General features: G+C 41.5%; 1 protein-coding gene across 3 annotated transcripts in view; it reads right to left on the reverse strand.

Annotated features, from left to right (window-relative positions):
* The window catches only part of LOC127545921 (zinc finger protein OZF-like), a 229,384-nt gene that overhangs the window by 81,696 nt on the left and 124,766 nt on the right, over positions 1 to 22,922 (reverse strand). The window contains exons 2-5 of one of the 3 annotated variants that reach the window (XR_007949853.1): positions 22,598 to 22,649; positions 19,149 to 19,275; positions 17,513 to 17,608; positions 11,119 to 14,780 (exon numbers count right to left, since the gene is read on the reverse strand). Coding sequence is in view for 2 of the 3 variants with exons in the window: in XM_051973433.1 (XP_051829393.1) it covers positions 13,324 to 14,780; positions 17,513 to 17,608 (1,553 nt within the window). In the remaining variant the exon portion in view is untranslated. Of the gene's footprint in view, positions 1 to 11,118; positions 14,781 to 16,579; positions 16,733 to 17,512; positions 17,609 to 19,148; positions 19,276 to 22,597; positions 22,650 to 22,922 lie in introns of those variants that run through there. The other 2 variants (XM_051973435.1, XM_051973433.1) reach the window with 2 other exon arrangements.

Here is a 22,922-nt window from a genome sequence, read left to right on the forward strand (position 1 = left end):
AAATATAACCAATGGGGAAAGGCTTTGAGAAAATGGCTTGCTCTTAATGGATCTCAGAGTACCCACACTGGAGAGAAACCTTATGAATGCAACCAGTGTGGAAAGACTTTTAGTCATAAAGGAACTTTTAATGTACATCAGAGAATCCACACTGGAGAGAAACCTTATGGATGTAACCAGTGTGGAAAAGCTTTTAAGCATAAAGGAGCTCTTAATGTACATCAGAGAATCCACACTGGGGAGAAACCTTATAAATGTAACCAGTGTGGAAAGGCTTTTAATCATAAAGGAGCTCTTAATGTACATCAGAGAATCCATACTGGGGAGAAGCCTTATGGATGTAACCAGTGTGGAAAGGCTTTTACAAGAAGGGACTCTCTTGCTCTACATCAGAGAATCCACACTGGGAAGAAATCTTATGAATGTAGCCAACATGGCATAGGTTTTGTATGAACATCATGTACAAATGGCCACAAGCCTGGAAAGACTCTTAGTGGCTATCTCTATTTCTAGCAATTGGAATATTCTTTTTAATAGCCATCAATTTGTTGCCTCTAGCACCTAGTTGTCTCCATTACAGGAAATTTGTCCATGATCTTCCTTCTTATTGCCCTCAAACTCTTTTACAAGTGGTGGGAGGGTAAGGGGAGGGAATGAGCATTTCCTTTGTCAGGTGCTGTGCCATGTGCTTTCTTTATAGCACTATGTTCTTTAAGAACAACTTCCAGCAACTATGTTGTTATTCTAAGTAACCAAATTAATGAAAAAGCATAAATGAACAAACATGCTATTTGCATCCAGAGGAAGAACTGATGACTAGAAATATGTAGAGCATAATTTGGTGGGAGGCGGGAATGTTTGTGCTTAGAGGAATTTTAACAATATTCATATTGTACCTATTATTTATATTCCTCAAAATAAAAAAGGGACTTCTCAATTGGAACAAGTTGAATTATTTTTTTTTAGAATGAACAAATCATTAATATTAATTCTAATAAGGTTCTTTTATGTGAAATTACTTTGAACATGTTTCTGTTATTGACAATATGCAATTTAGACTTTTCCTATGTAGTGGACATTTTAAAAGCAAAATGATTTGTGTAATGTTGAAATTAAAATCATGTACTTAGATATGAAAGATAAGCTGTGAACCTTCTAGGATGACTCTCTTACTGTTATCAATATAAGGTCATAGTCAATACGTATTTAGGATATGTGATTTTTGAGAGCGAGATTCATCTAAAGCTTTGATTGAGATTTGCTATGGGAGATAAAATCTCTTATGACTGTAGCTGACATTATTTGGAGTTTTAAATTCAGGTAGGACTGTCTGATACATCATCAAGCCATTGATCCACCATCTGAAAGTAATATGCCATAAGTTACTAAGAAGGATGTGATTCTGAATTGTTACAGGTGAAATTTACTATCTGGGAAAAGAATTAGGAGGATGACCTTGGTCTTTTCTAAGGTGGGATCCTTTTGACTCTGTTTCCTAGTGGTGTTTTTTTTGAAGAAGAACCCATCTGAGAATGGTGGAATTGTTACCACATGATTAATTAAAATCTGGGACCATTACCTGAAGCAAAACTGAGTTAAGGATGCTTTATCTTTCATCACATATATGCTCTCAGTTTGAGGCCCAAAGAACCTGTTTTGATACTATCAGACCCTTGTCTTTTTTCTCTTATGTCAAGTTTTTATAATCAGAGCAAATGGTCAGTAGAAGCCACAGGCACAATTCAAAAAAAAAAGTGGTCATTATATCCTTTAATCCTCAAGGACAGGCAATAGTAGAGAGGAGAAACAGAGACATTAAAATGCTGCTCCAAAAACAAAAGAAAGGGGGAGCCACAGGTAACCTTAGAGAACTTCTAAATCTAGCCCTTTATACTATTAACTTCTTGATTTTTGACAAAGATGCACTGGCTCCAGCAGACAAGTTTTATAAACCACTGGAAGGGCAGTGTCCAATGCAAGCAGTTCCACTATCCTTAGACAATCGCCAGGTGATGTGGAGAGACCCAGAAAGTGGTGAATGGAAGGGACCAGATAGGCTAACTGCTTGGGGGAGAGGGTTTGCTTGTATCTCTACAGGTAGAGAAGGAATCAGATGGGTGCCAATGAGCCATATTCGCCTTGTCCATGGCAGAGAGACGGAGCAGACCCTTAAAATGAAGGAGAAGATCCAAGAAATATCAGGTGATTCTGTTGCTGATTGTGCTCACCATTGAAAGAGCGTGGCAGTTATAGCATTTGACTCATGGACATCGAAAATTGTTGGACTTCAAAACCCTCATGAATCATTGGATTCTCTGAGACATGATAAGATTGTTATAGGACTTGAAAACTCTCAGGAATCATTGGATTCTCTGAGACATAAGATTGTTGTAGCATTGAAAACCCTCAGGAATCATTGGATTCTCTGAGATATAAGACTTGAAAGCCATCAGGAATCACTGGATTTTCTGAGAAATGATAAGACTGTTACAGGACTTCAAAATCTGCTGGAATCATTGGATTCCCTAACACATAAAAAGACTTTTGCAGGACTTCAAAAACTTGGGGGGATCATTGGATTCCCTGATATGTGAAGCAATGGACAACAGATTGGTTTTGAACTATCTCTTGGCTGCTGAAGAAGGTGTATGTGTGACTGCTGTTTACATACTCTCCTTCTAGGACTTCTGGCAATCTTTTACAACACCATGTTGATTTATATTATTCGTTATACTGTTACTTATGTGTACAATTCATGTTTGTTACACCACATCAAGCCTGCACTGACTATGGGGAGAGTCATCACTAATAGCCTCTGTGTTGTTGCTATGTGCTTGTGTAATACCTCCCATGCTGATGGGTTTGTGCATAATAAGACTCTTCAGCCCAGAAACCCGCTAGCAACCCCCACTTCCCTTGGTGCTTTTCATCTCCCTTCCTGAGATGTCAGGGAAGGCATGATTATCTCCTTTTTAGTGCTTTCACCTCCCTTCCTGAGAAGTCAGGGAGGACATGATCACCTCCCTGAGGAGTCAGGGATGGCATGACCACCTGTGTTTTAAAACAAAAGAAAGCAGGAGATGTAATGGGCTGAGGCTTGAGTTGATACACTGAGGTCTCAAGCACATGAGGCTAAATAGTAATTGGACCATAATCTATTAATATATATGCTTGGAGAAAGAATGGCCCCTGCCCACTCTTTGTGCAAGTCCTGATGTGTTGTATAGGAAATGACATTTTGGTGGGTGGAGGCAGGGGGGTAGAAAGGGAAGCAGAAAGAGAGACTGCTGACTGGAGTCTTGTCACAGCTACTTGCATTGCTATCGCTACTGCCCTTCACCTCCTAGCTGCTTCTTGTCGCATCTGCTAGCTGGCTTCTTGTCGCAGCTGCCCATATTGCTATTGCAATCCTTTTTCACCTCTTCACTTCAATAAAGATTGAAGATTTTTCCCTTAACCTGAATTCCTGACTCCGGCTGATTTTAAATATGCGGTTTCACAAGTATTGATCTAATCATCCATCTGTTGCAAGATGCATATATCTGTCTATTTATTTTAACATCTCTGTTGTTGCTGACTTTTGTGGCAGGCATCTTTATTTGTGAAAGTTACCTACTCCAATTATGGGGGACATAACTGGTTGGGATGATAGGTGGTCTTGCTACCTGAGCCCAAGAAGAAAACTCCAATGAAGAAGGAGATGTCTGTGGAAGGCTATCTTTATATCACTTGGTAGGGCCTTCCTATTCCCACTCTATTTTATCCAAGATGATTGGAATGAAGGGCCAGGAAGGGAGGAAATTGTCTGGGTGATTTCATAGTTAATAGTCCCATAAGAAAAGATTATGTTTGCAGGAGAAAACACTAACTGTTGCCTTGGTAAAAGATAGAACCAAAGACATCAGAAAATTAGCACATGTTCTGATTCAAGGTTGGACCTCCTCTTTTAACACTTCTTGATGATATTGATTTGGAGGAGCCTATTGGAGATAGGCTTTATGGTTTCCCTTGATAACCCTCAGTGGTTTAATGATGTAACTTATCACCAATATGGTTCAGAAAACTCTGTCCAAAATCAATAAGATAGAAGGTGCAGTCATGGAATTAGTGCAATTGATGGTGCTCCAGAGACAAGGGTGGGAACCAGAGCCTGGGAGGATAGGATGAAGTAATCAAAAAATTGAAGAAATGTATAAACTTCGGTGTGAGAAGCTTTCAACTGATTCCAAGAGGAGGGTGGAATGAAGTGAACTGTGGAAGCTGTCTCACAAGATGGAGTGAGCACTGAGCTCACTCACTGAACAAGGGTTGGCTTGTGGCCAAGGGCCAGGTTTCTTTCTCCAGAGATCATGTGGTTTACAAGGAGTGGGACCTTTGCTTTGTGAGACTAAGTTGGGGTCACTTTGTCATTGAAACTTGTAGAGGGCTGAAACTCTTGAGTCGATGCACTGAGGTCAGGACTGCTGAGCACTTGAGGCTAACTACTGATTGGACAATACTCTATGAGCATATGCTTGGAAAATGGCCCTTCCCACTATCCTGTGTTGGCTCAATGATTGGTGTATACAGAGAATTGTAGGAGGGACTAGGGGGTGGAGTAAGACTAGCCAGAGTCACTTTTGGCAGTACGAGGAAGAAGGTGGTCCTGGGGATCCTGCTTCCATCCCCTTCACTTCTACCCCTAAAGACCAAGAATAAAGAGTAAGGACTTTTGCTTATCCTGACTCCGGCTGATTCTAAGGTATCTTGGGTGTTAGTGTGGTTGTCACAGAAACTGACATATAAGATAATTTAGTAATCCTAAAGATGTGGTTGGGTTGGAAGTTTTCCTTATTCCTGACTTAGAATGGGAGGTCATTTGTCCTGGCTAATCAGGGCAAAGATCCAGCCTATAGGGTGTTAGCCCGGGCCCCTTTATAATTCTTGTCTGTTAACTGGGCCCTGCCTCTCCTTGCCTAACTGTTTCTGGGAAGGGAGATGCTCTTTCTCTTGAGATTATAGTAAAGTGCCTTTTTGCTTGCAAAAGCATGAGAAATCTCCTTGATTGATTTATTTGAGTCTGTGGTCTTTGTCCCACACAATAGTATTTCTAGATAATAATGGCAAAGAAAAGCAGGAATGATTGAAAGAGAAATCCCTTTCCAAATAAATAAAATATGTGTATAATATCTGGAGATTAAACTTCCAAGAACCTCAAAGAGTTGCATATGACAAAGAAATTATAAAGAAATGAAGGACAATCTAAAAGCTAGAAGATCATTCACTACTCTTGGCCAGGAGTCAATACAACAAAAATGACATTACTTCCCAAAAGAATATCTATGTTTAATATTATATTAATGTTATGAGTGAAATGTTACAAATGGGATGATCCTGGGGAAGACCTTAGTACACATCAAGGTTTAAACATTTTTTTCTTTTTCTTCTGTTTTTTTTGGGGGGTCTTTTTTTAAAAAAATAATAGTTTTTTTTTTATTTTCAAAATACATGAAATGATTGTTTTCCACATTCACCCTTGCAATAACTGTGTTCCAAATTTTTCTCCCTCCCTCCTTCACCTTCCACTTCCTCTAGACTGCAAGCAATCCCATACAGGCTAAACAAGTGACATTCTTCTAACCATATTTCCCCATGTAGCATGCTACCCCAGAAAATCAGATCAAAAGGGGAACAAATAAGAAAAGGAAAAAATTAAGGAAACAAACAATAAGAAAAGGTGAAAATCCTATCTTAGGATTCACACTCTGTCCCCATGGTCCTTTTTCTGGGTGCAGATGGCGCTTTCCCTCCCAAGGCAATTGAAAGTGGTGGGAATCACCTCACTGGCCTTAAATGTGTATTAGCTATGGGACCCAGAAGCTATTAACATTTGTCTCAACTTATGAGAACTGAGGATAATGGCTTATGGAATGACTGAGACAAGTGGTAAGAGACAGACAGACAGACACATACACATACACAAACAGAGAGAGACAGGGAGAGAGGGAGAGAGAGAGGAAAAAAGGGAGAGAGATAGGGATAGGGAGAGGAAGAGAGAGCGACACAGAGAGAAATAGGGAGAGAGAAAGAGGAAGAGAGGGATGGAGGGAAAGAGAGAGAGAGAGAGAGAGAGAGGCAGAGAGAAAGAGAGAGAGAGCGGCAGAGAGAGAGAGGAGGGAGAGAAACAGACAGAGTCAGAGATAGAAACAGAGACAGATAGAGAGACAAAGAGAAACAGAGACAGAGAGAGGAATCAATGCTTGGGGACTCCTCTCCACAAACTCTTAAAGGATCTGAACAATGCAAGTGACTGAATTGTGAGGGGGAAACTCAGAAAACACAGAGTCCTTGGTCCAGCTCCCTGCAGGAGAAAAGGGGAGCTCTACAGACCTTGGGGGAAAATCTAAGACCCTGTATTTGTGCCATTAGAGGCAGTGTTCCAGGGCAAGAAGACTCTGAGCAACATTAGGAAATTGCCCCAACATGGCTGCCAATGACAGTTTCCACCCAGGCCCTGATCAGAAGCCCAGAACCAAGACAATCTGTGAGAAGCAGAGGGATTCCTGGAGAGGGAAGCTCTGGGAAGGCAGCCAGGAAGTTCAGAAACCTGCAGAAGCAGGGGGAGGCCGAGACCTCTGGCACATGGCAAGGTCCGGCTTCCAATGTCCAGCCCAACCGGCAGTAAGGTAACTAGGGTGGAAAACTCTGAGGAAAGGTACCTACACTCTGGCCTCTCAGAGCCAGCCGGCAGAGCTCCTCAGGTGGCCAGCAGGAACAGAGTCCAGCATCTACTCTGGAATAATCACACCCATGTCAGAAAGGAGTTCACAGCAGGAGCTCATGGATCCGATTTTGCTCTGGATCAGACCACGTTGAATGTGAACCTTTCTCTTGTCCCTGAGGTGCTCTAAAAAAATTAATACTCACTACCCCAAGAAAGCTGCAACATGGCCAGCCCAGACTCAGAGTTCAGCTCTACCTTCATGTCTGAAATCAAGAAATCAGCTAAAAGAAGGAGGGGGAAGGGGGAGATTCTCGCCACCCTGAAGCACTGTGATGGCTGGGACACTAGGGATAGAAGTACACAAGAATGACTTTTGTCCACACACTAGCTCAGAAGGACACAGCCTGGGCACAAATCCACCCAGAATTCCTGGCAATGTAAGAGTGAGAGTTGACAGTGATTTTGAGTGGAATCAGAGTGCTGGGGGGGAAGGGTGGGGAGAAATGGAAAAGAAACACATGTCATAAAAGAAAGAATCAAGGAGGGACACCAACCATCAGGCAACCTAATACTCTGGGACAGAACCAGAAATATTTGTGGTGCTGTTAGTACTGTATTCAATTTTATGCTAATTTTTGGAACGAAATGACCCACAAATAAGGTATTGCCATCTTTCCAGAGCATCTTCAGTTTTCATGGAAATGGTTGGGATTGCTGATGGTCGGGTTGAGGATGGCCTGCACTTACCTGGGGAGGAGGTCTGAAGCTCCCAGGACCCATTCCCTCTGGCTCCAGGCTTCCTGTGTAGGTAGCAAGGTAACCAAAATGCTGAATTTGGTCAAGTTGCTCCTGCTGACTCCGGGCCTTATCTCAGGGTCCTGCTTCTCCCACCCTTTATGGCCAGAGCTCTTACTATCAGAGGTCACACTGACTGAGGAAGGTTTTGATTTCTGATAACCCTGAGAAAGACCAGGAGGCCCCAGGAGAATCCACCTTTCTTTATCTCTGCACAGAAAAGTCCAGCTTCTCCACCCCACAGCCTTAGTTCAGCTGGGGACTGCTGCCCATCCCATTGGGGGACTGCTATTTGGGACCCTCCTAATAAAACCAGTCCAGTTTCCTTCCAGTTTCAGTGTCTGCCTTTGACTCCGTACCTGCTTGGGCCAGACCTTGGGGGGGGACAGAAGGTTTCCCCCCTTTCCTGAGGCTATCGGGGATTTACAGAGGGTTAGGTCCCTGAGTAGTTATAAAACCCTAGCCTAGCACTCAGGGGAGAGATTCCATTCTGCGGAGGGAAAAAGGATGGCAACAGGGAGGTTCAGGGTGATGAGGTCTAGATTTGAGGTACCTAAAAGAAATTATGGTTTAATTGATGTCTAGTGGCAGGTTTGGGGTACAGGGAGTCAAATAGAGCTCCTCTGCAACCCTTCGGATTTGGCGCAAGGATACGGAGTTAAATGAGATCTAGTAGCGGTGCAAGAGTCTTCTGTAAAGGAATTCACAGACCCGAAAACCCAGATTGATAAAAGAGATTTATTATGGGGTTTGGAAGTAAAGTTAAAGTCTAGTTAAGGAAATAGGTGAAAATAGAGAGAGCAGGGCACCGGAAACAGGATTTTAGTGGACAGAGAGGCTCCTTGGTATGCCAGATGTAAGGCTGGCATGTTTAGAACCTCTGCAAAGAGAGGATTTTAGTTTGGCTCTTTTATAATGAGAGATTTAGCTAAAGGGACCTGTGGGTGGAGTCCTAAGTTAGCTCCTCCTGGGTTTCAGTGAGGGCTAGATTTTGCTTGGTGGAGGTTGGGAAACCTGAGCTGATCATTAGAATGGGGGCTGGGAGAACCCAAATTGGCTCAGATCCGATGGGGGCTGGGACAGGCTGGGATCTTCTATTGGAATTCAAAGGGATGCTTTTGACCAGGATTTGTGAATCAAAGATCCTAGCTTCCTGAATTGATAAATCAATCTGAAAGGACTAGTTTCTTAAAGGGACCACAACCCAAATCAAGAGCACACCTGAGCCTCAGGTATCCTGAGGTCTAATTAACAGCTGGGAACTTCTGGGACCTTCTGGCAGAGCTTGGACTTAGAGTCCCTAAAAGGGAAGTGGAGACAGAGCCATCTGCCTGGGACCTGATGGGAACCAGCTCAAGAGTCAGGAGTTGAGGGAAGGAGGTGGAGGGGGGACAGGAAAGAACTTGGGTAACGAGCAGGAAGGAGGGATTTGTGGAGCTTGAAAGGGGACAGAATCTAAAGGCAGAACTCCTGAATCTTTAACTGTGACAGGGACAGGGAGATGGGAGACCTGGATACCGATAGGGAGGCTGAAACCCGGACCCCGAAGTCCTATGCGCAGAGTCTGAAATCTCGGAAAGTGTGAGCCAAAGGTAAATCTGGAGAAAGTGAGCCAGGGTTAGCCACCCTGGGGATCTGGAAAGGTTTAGGGCTGAGGAGCTCATTTAGTAGCCGGTCTGTACCACAAATGTGGGTGCTCCAGGCAGACCTACGGGACACTCACCACGGGATCAGCTGAGAACGAGAGCCAATGGCCTGGCAAACATTAAAGTCAGGAAATCGGGGAGGGGGGTGAGTAGGGGGTTCGGGTGGGGGCTCTGGCTCAGACCCCCTGGGACCTCTGGGAAGAGCACTGCTTCTAGAAGCCCGAGGGATCCCGGCTCCAAAGGAAGGTAGGCAGAGTCATCTCAGGGTTCAATGAAGCCATAGAGCTTTATTTATTTATTTATTTTTAGAACTTTGTACTTTTCAAAATATATGCATAGATAATTCTGCAACATTTTCCTTTGCAAAACTTGAAGCCATTGAGCTTTAAGGAAGGCAAAGCACCTCATTTCCAAGACTTCCTGCTTCTGGCCAGCCCACTCTGGGAGGGTCTTCCTATTCCCCAGAGCACCCTCTGTCCAGCCCTGAGGCCCCCAGGATCGTTAAGCCCTTTCCTCCAATCACACCCAGGGCCGATTTAGGGACTCCCACTGCCTCCCCGCTCTACCCCCCACGCCCTGCCCCATCACTCCAAGATCCCCCATTCTGCCCTAAACTCCTCCCTGGCCTCCAAACCCCATTCCACTCCCACTTGGCACTCCCCCCCTCCCCCACCCCTGGTCTCTCCACCTCCCGGGCCCTTTCCCTCCCCACCCTCCTAAGCTCCCTCCCCTCCCCTGTACCTCCTTCCCTTCTCCTGAGCAGAAACACTGCCTGCTGGACCTGCAGCACCAGGTAAGGGTGGTTCTAGGAGCAGCTGACAGGAAATAGCTTTTGGGAAAATTGGACCACTCTCTACCCTCCGTAATCGTAAATCTATATTGGATCTGACCGATGTCAAAGATGGAACCTTTGACGACTTACAAGAAGACCTGATCTTAAGGCATTAAAGCAATACGATGAGGAATTGTAAGAACAAGTATTAAAAGGAGTTCCATCAGGATTGTCCTCTCCCCTGAATGCAATCAGTCTAGACTCTCCGACCGAGAGCAGGACGGGATTTTTCCTTGTAAGACACGTCAGAAATGCCCGGGATCTTTCTTTCTCCTTTGTATGCTTGGGAGACATTTTGCAAGAAATGTTGTAATTCAAAAAGCAGATTTCGAGATGGTGACGTCATTGTCTATGTGAACAGTCCGATCCAACGTGTGCAGATTGGAGGGGATCATGGAGAGAAGGGAAAACCCGGTTTGGCTGCACCCTAGACTGTGGGAAGGGGAGGAAAGTAGAGTGCTGCTGGGAAGAGGGAGGCTTTGCAGACCCAACAGAGAACGTCATCGCTGATCCTGGGGAGGTGATGGTTATTGCAGTAACCGAGTAGGGGGATGCCCTTGGGTCCTACGTGTAGGAGCATCCCTGTGGCCTCTCATTGGAAGAGCTGCAGTGGAGAGGGTTGCTTCCAGGAGTCCTGTTCTATCCCAAGTGAAATGTGCTAAGAACCTGAATGAGAGTGGCTACTGTGTGAATGAAGGGATGACATAAGAGATAAGATGGTCCTAGACTTGGCCCCGATTACGTGTAAGTGTTGAAAGATAAGGAGTTCAGAATCAGCCTGAGCTGCTGAATTTGGGTGACTGGAGGAGTGCTGGCATCCTTAAGTAAGGAAATTTGGGAGGGGGGTTATGATTTTGAGGACAGGTAATAGGTTTTGCTTTGGACATGATAAGTTATGAACTTAAGTTGGGGATGCAAGTTGGGGATCTAACTCAAAATGTCCCCTAAGTATTTAGATATTTGCTAGAGAAGTTAGGCTCATCCCATAAATTTCTGGTATGCTCTTTGCCATTTTTTAAAATGAATTTTTTTCCTGATTTGTTCTTTGCTCTATTGTTGCCAATTAATTTTTTAATGGTTTTACTCCTTATTCTTCCCACTTTTTTTTTTTTTAGCAATCATATGTACAAATAGTTCTCAACCCTCTTTCTATTCCCTGTCCCTTCCCAAGAAAACAAGCAATCTAATATAGGTTATACATGGACAACTGTGTTAAGCATATTTCCACATTAGTCATATTGTGAAAGAGGAATCAGAACAAAAGGGGAAATAAATGTGAAAGGAAAAAATGAAAAAAAAATCAATGTGAAAATAGTTGTGTTCATGCTATATTCAGACTCTATAGTTCTTCCTTTGGATGTGGACAGCAGTTTGCAACATGGATCTTTTAGAATTGCTCAGATCACTCTTTTGCTTAGAGTAACAAAGTGTATCAAAACTGATCATCTCCACAATGGTGCTGTTACTGTGTACAATGTTCTTTTGATTCCAGCATCAGTTCTTGTAAGCCTTTCTAGGTTTTTCTGAAGTCTATCTTTGTTCTCAAAGAGCCCTGGCACCATCAACGGTTCATGTTTTGATTTACAAGTGAGTTGGATTTAAGTGAGACAGAACTCTGCAAATAGAAATGCAGACTGAATGGCCTTCAGTCAGTCCAGACTGAAGATAGACCCAGCAACTGGTGAAGGCCCCCATTTCTGCCTAATGTATAAACCTATTGAGAATGACAAATTGTAGGGGCTCAGAGTTGTGTTTTTCCATTGTTAGCACAAAGAGATCATAAATTTTACAAGCTAATTTGTAATCCAGTTGGTATCATCTTTGGCAGTTGCTTCTCCAATTATCGAGGGAATCATGTGCTGATCAAAGCATTTTCTGAAATTTCTTGGTGTCCTCTGTTGGGATAATTGACATTGCTCATACTTCACATGAAAGAATTGTAGAACAAGGGAAGATGAGGTGGACACATGGCAAGGAAGAGCACTGATAAGTGAATAAGCCAGAACAAGTGCTCTTCAGATGGTAAGAGAAAGTAAGGAAGAACTCCATCATATTGGATGGATCTTTTGTGAATTTATGTGAAATACAGGCAAGAAATACACAGAATGAACACAGATATGAATCTCCATGGTTGCAAGGAATTTCAAGTTGAAGAGATCACTGGTATTTGAGGGAGTCACTAATGTTTGGGTTTTGCTCACTTCAATCCATCTCCCTTCATTTCCATATCCCCATGCTTCTCTGAATTCTTCCTATCCAGTTTTTCATGTAACATCATTTAAATATGTTCATCACCACAATTTGTTTAGACATTCTCCAACTAAACAACACCTATTTTGTTTCTTTTTTGCACCTGTATTTTGTTTTGCTACCAAAAAAATAAAGTAAAAAAAAAAAAAGCCACTACGATTATTTTAGTATGGCTAGAACAATTGCTTCCCTCACTTCCTTAAAGTTCAAGCCTTGCAGCAGTCTCTGTGTCACAAAGTCTGGATATTTAATCACTTTTCAATAAATCCTAATACCAATAAATACCTAATAAAACTTTTAAGAAGTTGGACCAATTCATAACTACATACAATGTATTACTGTGCTTCTAATTCTATAACCCCCCAATACTATTTCCAGCTTTTAGAAAGCTCTGCCAATTTGATCAGATATAAGGTGAAACTTAGATTGGAAACCTTTCATTCTTAAAAGCATCTTAATAAAACATATTTTCTGCCTAAACAACTAAAGCAAAAAATCTGTTTCATGAGCTGCATAGATTTATTTATTTAGAAATGATGTGCAAGTTTCCTCATTCAACAAAGCACTAGGTTGAGAATTTCCCATATCGTGCTGAGTCTCCCAAGTGCCAATCATACCCAGAAAGCTTAGTGATGTCACCTGAATTATTAGCCCTAATATGAACCTGAGAACCCAGGAATGTGGTATTGAAGGGTAGGGTTTATCTTCAAGCTCTTGTTGAGCTTCTCAAAGGATTTAGAGCTGGAAGAGACCCAATCCTAACCTGAATGCACCGTTAAAGTTAAATTACTTTTGTCAAGGCCACAGAGATACAGAATCAGAAATTGAACCCATGTCCTCTTGACTCCAAATCTAGTTATCTTTTCATTCCATCAGAATGCCTGACCAGAAGGAAAAGAAGGCTCCAATATGACTAAGAGGCTTTCTGCTATTCACAGGCATCTTTAATTATCTCTTCCTATAGGATTATAGCAAGAGAAAGATAAGTATGGAAGGCAGAAGCAACACATCATCTTCTCCCAATGTTTTCCCGCTTTTTCTGCTTATTTTAATGGTTTTCCATTTCATCACAGAACTGGCAATAACTAATCAGATGTTTATATAAAACCCCTTCCATATTGTTTACATTCGTTAGATTTCTCCCCAGTGTGGATTCTCCGATGTCCAGTAAGAGCTGCCCTTTTTGTAAAAGCCTTTTCACATTGGTTACATTTATAAGGTTTCTCTCCAATGTGGATTCTCTGATGTCGAGTAAGACTTACCCTTTGTTTAAAAGCGTTTCCACACTGGTTACATTTATAAGGTTTCTCCCCAGTGTGGACTCTCTGATGTATAACAAGACATCCTTTTTTTCTGAAAGTCTTTCCACACTGGTTACATTCATAAGGTTTCTCGCCAGTGTGGATTCTCTGATGTATAGAAAGACTAGATTTATAAAGAAAAGTTTTTTCACACTGGTTACATTTATAAGGTTTCTCTCCAGTATGGATTCTCTGATGTACAGCAAGACTAGACTTATAAATAAAAGTTTTTTCACACTGGTTACATTCATAAGGACTCTCCCCAGTGTGGATTCTCTGATGTACAATAAGACCTCTCCTTTTCCTAAAAGTCTTTCCACACTGGTTACATTTATAAGGTTTCTCTCCAGTGTGTATTTCCTGATGTAAAATAAGATATTCCTTTTTCCTAAAAGTCTTTCCACACTGGTTACATTTATAAGGTTTCTCTCCAGTGTGGATTCTCTGATGTACAATAAGAGCTTCCTTTTTCCTAAAACTCTTTCCACACTGGTTACATTTGTAAGGCTTCTCCCCAGTGTGGATTCTCTGATGTACAATAAGAGTATCCTTTTTCCTAAAACTCTTTCCACAATGGTTACAGTTGTAAGGTTTCTCTCCAGTGTGGATTCTCTGATGTACAATAAGATTTCCCCTTTCTCTAAAAGCCTTCCCACACTGGTTACATTTATAAGATTTCTCTTCCGTGTGGATTTTCTGATGTCCAGTAAGAGCTCCCCTTTCTGCAAAAGCCTTTCCACACTGGTTACATTCATAAGGTTTCTCTCCAGTGTGGATTCTCTGATGTCCAGTAAGAGCTCCCCTTTCTGCAAAAGCCTTTCCACATTGGTTACATTTATAAGGTTTCTCTCCAGTGTGGATTCTCTCATGTTTAGTAAGAACTCTCTTTTGTGTAAATGCCTTTCCACATTGGTTACATTCATAAGGTTTCTCTCCAGTGTGGATTCTCTGATGAACAATAACAGTTTCCTTTTTTTTATAAGCCTTTCCACATTGGTTACATTTATAAGGTTTCTCTTCAGTATAAATTCTCTGTAAATGTCTAGGAACAGCTGTCCTTTCTCTGAAAGTTTTTCCACTTTGGTTATGCTCATAAGATTTCTCTTTAATGAGGATTTTCTCATGTGTATCACAGATCTCTTTCCAAATGAAGTTAGCAGGACCATTATTGATGAATCTTGGTTTGAGAATTCCTTCCACAAAAAGGCTTAGCTCTGCTGTCCTTTCCTTTTTTTCAAGTCTAATCTCCCTTTCTGGGGGGGGGGGGGAGGGGGGGAGGAGAGGGAGAGAAGGCAACAAAGAACAAAACAAATATAGACATTATTTGCATGTGCATGCATTAGAACAGATCCTCCCCAAACACACACATACACACACACACATATCCTGTTCCATCTATCAGCAGAACAGAAATTGAGTTATTTTCTATTTCAATAGATAAAGAGCAAAATCTTAAATGGGCAGAATCAATCACTTAAAAATCTCATTATCTCACATTCCAAGTTTAATTTAATTTCTAACGAGCTTCATGCACAAATACATTGGATCCTCAGAGTAAACCTGTGACAACACAGAAAGTGTCTTCATTCTCATTGAGTGTACAACTCAGGCCATTAGCTCAGAATAGTTGAGTGATTTGACTCAAATCCTGGAAGCTAAGATTGGAATTCATGCCCTATGAATGGGTATACTCTGCTACAGTATTTGACAAATTATCTCCACTGTCAATTGTTTCCTTCACTTTTTTGTGATCACTTTCAATTTTTTTTCTATTACATTATATGAAGTCACATTCAGAATACTAAAACCATTGCTTTTTGCGTATTGTTTTTTCCTACTTTATATGAGGCATAACAGATTTTGTTCTGATTCCTTACTTTTTTTGGAGGTAGCCACTACTTATTTTTTTTAAACAATTATCAGATCATCTTGCGTATCCTTTTGACAAACACCGTTTTTTAAAAAAAAATGCATGAGATTATCCACATCTGAAAATGTGCCTCGGGGCAAGTAAGTGGAATAGTGGCTAGATAGAACACCAGCCGTGAAGTCAGAAGGAGTTGAGTTCAAATCTGGTTTCAGACACTTAATACGTCCTAACTGTGTGACCCTGGGCAAGTCACTTAACTCCTGATGAACTACAGCAAAAAAGAGAAAATGTTCCTCAAAAAGAAAACTGAGTAAATCAACATGTGGTACAGAAGGGTAGAGTATGATACCGTACCTCTTAGTCCTTTCACAAGCACCTTCAAGTATTGAGACAATGATCCAAGGGCTTTGATCCATACATCTGTCAGTGCTATCTTAAGTGGTAAATTATCCCAAGACATGTATGTGCATTCATCTACCTTACCAACTATCTTTCTGCAGTGATTTCAAACTGCCATGATCAGAAATACACAGCTTTATGAGATCATGCAGTGATCACATCAAACGCTGAGGGCTTCTAAGGGCAACACATTCTTTCAGTTTCTCAACCTGACATTAAATTGCTTCCAAAATTCCAGGAAAGTTGCCAGTCATGTACAAATGGCCACGAGTATAAAAAGACCCTCAGTGGCAGGATCTGACTGCACCAAAGCTGTTCTCTAATTCCCAGGTTTCCTAGTAATCACATTTCATTACACCATTAACCACCAGATCTAGATGTTGTCTGACTTTCCATTCTTGCAGCAGTGAGGGCAGGCTACCTGAAAACCATGGTCTCTAGAAATACACAGTAGAGGCCATCATGAAATCATCATGAAGTCTACAACCTTTCTACAAAAATGGACCTTGAAATGCTTAGGTCATTTTCTAATTTGAGCATATCTTCTGTTTATATTACTCTTTCAGTTTCTCAAAGGCATTAGTTGGAAACATGGCTTGATTAGTGATAATGTAGCCTCTTTACCAGTGGTAGAAAAAAAAGTAATATCTGAAGAAATTCTATCCTTTTAAAGCTTGTTTTGTATATTAAATGTTATTAGAAAAAACCAAAAAACAATATTTGCAATTGACCTTTGAATCTATTTGTGTGCATTATTAATGAAGTACTTGTCATGAGTCAATAGTAATATAAATCTTTTTAATAATAATTAGCAAATAATTTTGACTGGTTAGAATTTTAAAAAATGAAATCTCAGCTCTCAATGAGATTTGTCTAATTCTTCTGTTTTCCACGTGTGACCATTTTCATCATATCTGTTTCAGAATCAAAATAGAGCTGGGGGAACAGTGAAAAAATTGTGGATGGGGTCTGGAATGTGTAAGACCTGAGTTTTCATACTTAGAAACTTGCTAGTCAGCAATCTCATGAGGACATAATGAGACAATATTTTTATAGTGCATGACACACAGTAGGTGCTATATAAAAATAAATATAAATATATATGCCATATAAATAGGTGCTCACTATTTTATTTCATGTTGACTATTTCCTCCCCAATTGTGCTCTCCTTAAATCACTGTTATCCTCACTAATTAGCAACCTCCTAAGACTCTAAATTTAAACAATTTTTCCTGGTCCACAGTGGGTTTCTACAGAGTTGCTGGCAGATTGTCTGCCCCACAGTCTGTGACCTCCATGACAGCAGATGTCCCTTGCATCTCTTTTTGTTCCTGGTGCTTGGCCCAGGTCCCTGAATGGAGCAGGCCTACAATGTTTGCTGGTTGAAAGTCCTAAGAAATGGCTCACCTCGGACAACATAAGCCCTTTTGGCTCCTTCAGGAGAATTCCTATGCTCAAGATTCCAAGCAATGACTCTTATAGGACCACAGATGATCACTGGGAGTTGGGACCCACAAGGCCATGGAGTGCAAGCCACTCATTTTATAGATGGGAAACTGAAATTCAGTGACTAGTCCAGAAAGCCACTGACAAAAAATATATCTGAAAATATTCCAAGACTATTCTTCCTCCCCCTAACCAAGCTTTTACTTCATGGTGGCTCCTACAAGTCTCTTGTAAGCACAACTCTCATGTCCCTGCTTTCTCCTCACTCACCTGGAGGGCAGCTCCTCAGACCTTCTGGGTGCAGCATCCAGGGTACTTCCCTTTGCTCAAAATAAGAGATCACATCTTCTCTGGAAACTGGAAGCCCTGGGCATGGAAAGCAGTTAGGGCCAAGGAGAGAAATTTGAAATTTAATTGCTTTTAGGAAATGGGGTGAGGATCCAGAGCTGCTCCATTTTAAGATTCATCCCCTTCTAGTCAAACATGGGAGTCTATGGCCACCCACTTAGTGCTTGTAATACTAGTAACCCATGATAGGGTTTGCCCCATCAGGCTGTTGTACAAGGTGTTCTAGGAAAGAGGCAAATGCTCTTCCCCCACCTCATATACTCTTTCGTTCCATTGTAGCAGAAGCTTGTAACCCCATATCTGGGTAAAAAGGATTCTTGGGCCTGAGCAGCCTTGAGCCAGATTAAGAAGGACCTTAGTCCTGGAACCTCTTCTTGACAGAAGGACAGACTCATTCCAGAGTTTCCATTATCTAGAAATTAGGTGGAGCTGGTAGGGTGGTAGAGAGAGACATGGGCATAGAGGCAGGAGTACCTGAGCTTAAATTAGGCCTTGAATACTTAGTAGCTTAACTCCTTGGTAAGTATATTAAACTGTTTGCCTCAGTTTCCTCTACTCTCAAAAGGGAGTAACAATATCACCTAAATTTCAAGGATAATATGTTAAACAGTCATAAAATTTTGTTTTAACATACAAACAAGCATTTCCACAATATAGTAAAATAGAAAGATGATTAATCATGAAATGGTAAATCTGCAGTATACAATTTGCTGTTCCTTTCAAAAAGACAATAAAATTATAAATGTTTTTCCTTCACTTTCCTGCCCCCACCCTAGAAATGTCTGTCACTGTACAGAAATATATATCTATACTTATACAACCATGCAAAGACACATATATGTCAAATTATGCTCTACATATTTCTAGTCATTACTTCTTCCTTTGGATGCAAATAGCATCTTTGCTCATTTGTGCTTTTTCATTAATTTGGTTACTTAGAATAACAACTTACTTGCTGGAAGTTGTTCTTACTTAATATTGTTGCCACAGTACAGTATAGAAAGCATATGGTCCAGCACCTGGCAAAGGAAGCGTTGCTTCCCTCCCATTTCCTTCCCACCATTTGGGCTAGAATTTGAGAGCAATAAGAAGGAAGATTAAGGACAAACTTCCTGTACTGGGGACAACTAGGTGCTAGCAGTGACAAATTTATGCCTAAAAAAGAATATTCCACATACTACACCCATCACAAAGAGCAATGGCATATAAGGAAAAGCTGCCCGAGCCCTTTTCAGAGCTTTGGCAGATGAATTTGGATCCAGTTAGAATGAGACAAAATTATCTCTGAGATTAGTTCCATGTTTGAGATGTTTTCATGCTGATTTGACCTTTGACTTGAAGTTACCTAGAATTGTTAAGAGATTCAGGAACAACAAAGGACTTCCTAAGGCCCTATCATCTAATGCAAAGACATACAGGAGGACCCTGTTTCTTGGACACAGCTGACCAGCACTTTTTCTCTTCTAACTAATACTGATCTCCCCAAACCCTCCACCCCAGGGAATGACAATATGCCCTTCGATTGCAGATTCAGAGTTAGCAGAGGAAATGTCCTTACCCAGGGACAGCAGATTCCGGGCATTCTCCAGCATCACCCCCTTGTACAGCTCCTTCTGAGGAGGGTCCAAGAGGCCCCACTCCTCCTGGGTAAAGTCCACAGCCACATCCCTGAATGTCACCCACTCCTAAAGCACCAAAAGTCAGGAGATGTAGAGCTGGAAGACACTTCAGAATTAGGGTTAGGGGAACCCTGACTCTTCATTTATAGCAGGAAACAAAGCAGAGAAGAGATATGCTTAAAGGTCAGATGATTTCAGAGTGTCAGAGTCAGCTCCTGGAACTGACCCTGGGGTCAGTAAGAGTCTGACTGAATTTTTCCAAAAGCATTTTATAGTGTTGTGACTGATGGTGTGGGGTTTGTCACCAAGGGATGGCAGGCACCAAAAATGGGGGTTCAGTCATGTGAAGAATTCACCATGGCCATTATCTCTAGGAAAAGGAAGATTTATTGAGAGAAATAGCTTACAGACCAAGTGAAGGGATACAATAATGGCAAATATGAAATAGAGTGGGACAGCATCTGAGAGACAAGTTCCTCTGTGGAACTCACAATTACCTAGTAGAAAGGGAGCCCCCAATGAGGTTGGGGCATGCCTTTACCTGGCAGGCTAATCCTGAAAGGGTTATCTTGTAAGAAGAAGTTGGGTTGGAGAAGCTTTGCTCAGTTTCCTGAGAGATCTCACCTCATCCTATTCAGATGGATAACTGATCTCTGATTCCTTACCTCCCCCTAAAAGAAGCTATGACAAACCTTTTTCCTTCACAAGCATCCCACAGCCCCCATTTATCAACATGAGGTAGGGCTAATGCTTTGAAGTAGAAAGCTCAGTTACCTCCTCATTACTCACTGGCTTTACTTCTTTGGGACTTTTCTGGCTGAGCTCTCCACTCTGTCTTTGAGTTTAGTGCCTCCTTCCCACCTAGACCCTTTCCATCCTTCTGGTTCTTGTGGTCTTCTTTTGTGAAATGTCAAGTGAAAGGAAGAGAAAATTAACTCTTCCCAAAGAAAATAAAGGAGAATAAGCAGGGAAGGAAAATACACAATAGTGAAGGACAGTCTGGGGAAAGTGAACCAAACAATATTTAAAGAAAATCTGTTCCTTGCTGAAGGCAAATGTACTGAAGGAAAACACAGAATGCACATGGATTTAGACCCTAATGATGAAAGGTTTCCTAGAAAGCCACAACTGGTTAGAAAAATGGACCCAATCATGAAGGAAATTCTGGACAGAGAAAATGAAATTCCAATGAGAAGAATCCATAGATCACCCACAGAAAAGCCAAACCAGAAGCCAAAAACAAAACGCAAGATTATAAACTGCCAGACTAGCAGTGGTCATCTCTCACAATTTAGTTCAGAAGGAAAAAGACTGACCTTCTCATAAAATGGAATTGACTGAGTTTGGAATAGTGGAAGAAGAATGCAAACCCAGGAGATAAGGGAAAGGCATAGAAGAATGGATTCCAGAAAGCACTGGAGCTGAGAATGCAGTCTAGGATGATGCATCCTAAAAATGGGAGCTGTAGAATAGAGGGAAAAATAAATATTCCATAATAAAGGGGAGTTTAACATCCAGTAAAGGAGACTGAGAAAAGGGGGTCAGATAGTAGGAAGAAATCCAGGAGAGAGTCATGTCCTAACAACTTGGGAAAGAGAGAATCTTAGAAGAGAAAATAATCAATAATGTGAAAGGCTGGAGAACAGGATAGAAAAATGGGAATTGAGGAGATGAGTTCCATGGACTTGGAAAGAGAAGACCACCTGGGGAATTGGGGAGGAAGGAGGAGAGATTGAAAAGGTACAGAAAGGAAGGAGGCCTGAAGAGGTTCCATTGATGATATTCTTAGAGGAGATAAGGGACTTCATTCTGAGGCTTAGGGGTTTAGTCCCTGAAAAGGCAGGATTGAGATTTCTAGGAGGATATGGAAGAAAGGTAAAGGAACAAGAAAGGGTAAATATCAGGAGGCAATGTTCCCAGCTATAGAGCCATGTTCTCCCTGACACCCGCTATGATACACAGTATTCTGAAAGGAAAGCACCATGGGGGAAAGAGGAATCAGTGGGGTTGACCTAGAGCCAGTGGCAGAAAGCATCTAGAGGGCAGAGCTCAGAATAGATACCTTGGAGGCTGTTGATTATATGAAGTGTACAGGGGAAAGAGAAAGGCCAGAGGAGTAGAGGGCTTTAATTGAGACAATGAGCATGTAGGTAAAACAGAAAGGGAAGATGGACAGTGAGAAGGAGAGAAATTCTCCTGGGAAAGGGGAAAAAATGGAAGAAATTAAAAAACAAAACAAAACTAATGAACAGAACTGTAGTTGAAGGGCAAGAGAGGAAGGGAAAATACAAGAGGACTAAAAAGAAAAGGGAGATGAACAAATGTAGAATGAGATGAACAAATGTCTAAAGAAATTGGAGGTAAAAGACTTAGGGCATCTTCTGATTGGGACAACACAGAAATATGCATATTTCTTTGTCACAAATGAAACTTCTATAAAAATAAACCACTGGGATATAGAGATACTGCAGACAAAGGTAAATAGGCAGAAATCATTCGTATATCCTTTCGTTCCCTAAGGAGAAAAGAATGGAAATTGATTCAGCGATCACTGACAAGAGATATAAACCTAAATGGAGAATTGCCAGTGACATATTCAGTAATGGCTGGGTCAGAGAACAGGTCTCAGAAATGGGAACATTGCAAAAAAAAAAAAAAAAAAAAAAAGGGAGAGCGAGAGAGAGCAAGAGTGAGAGTGAGAGTGAGAGCGAGAGCGAGAGCGAGAGCGAGAGCGAGAGCGAGAGAGAGAGCGAGAGCGAGAGAGAGAGAAAGAGAATTATTAAACAATATCCCCAAATTTCTAGGATTCTGCTAAAGTAATCCCTGGGGGGAAAGGAAGATGGGGGGGGAGGGGGACACAGGCCTATTATCACACATTAACATTTAGAAAAAGAGAAGATTAACTAAACCTGCATTTTTTTTTAATAACTATAACTTTTTATTGACAGAACTCATGTCTGGTTAATTTCTTACAACATTATCCCTTGTACTCATTTCTGTTCTGACTTTTCCCCTCCCCCAGATGGCAGGCAGTCCTATACATATTAAATATGTCACAGTATATCCTAGATACAATATATCTGTGCAGAACCGAACAGTTTTCTTGTTGCACAGGAAGAATTTAAACCTGCATTCTTAAAAAAAAATAGAAAAACAAATTAATCAACCTAAAACAAGTATCAATAACAATATATTAAAATTAAAATCTCAGTGAATCAGAAACAAACACAGAAGAGTTGGACAGCATTGTTCCTACTGGGTTAACCTAATAACCATTTTTGTAAAGAGAAAATACATAATGCATTGCCAGCTTCACACCCCATCCTCCATGTCAAGGGAAATGGTTGTGACTATTGATGTTGATCAGGTCTGGATGGAGCACACTCACCTGAGGAGGTCTGAGACTCTCAGGGCCCATTTCCTCTGGCTCCAAGCTCCCTCTGTACATAGAAGAATAACCAAGGTGACTCCATATTGTAAAGTTCCTCCAACTGGTCTCTAGTCTTCCTCTACCTCAGAGTCCTACTCCCTCACCCTTTATGGCCCCACCAATGTAGCAACCACCAAAGATCTGAATAAGGAAGTTCCCACCTTAGCTTTTTACTTCTGTGCTTTTTTGAGCACCAGTAAGCCTGGAGTCGCCTGGAAAGTCCAGACACAATCAAGTCTAGGATTGAGCTCTGAGGATTCAGAGAGAAGAGAACCAGGGATGG

Source organism: Antechinus flavipes, chromosome 1, assembly GCF_016432865.1.
Source record: "Antechinus flavipes isolate AdamAnt ecotype Samford, QLD, Australia chromosome 1, AdamAnt_v2, whole genome shotgun sequence".
NCBI classification, from domain to species: Eukaryota; Metazoa; Chordata; class Mammalia; order Dasyuromorphia; family Dasyuridae; genus Antechinus; species Antechinus flavipes.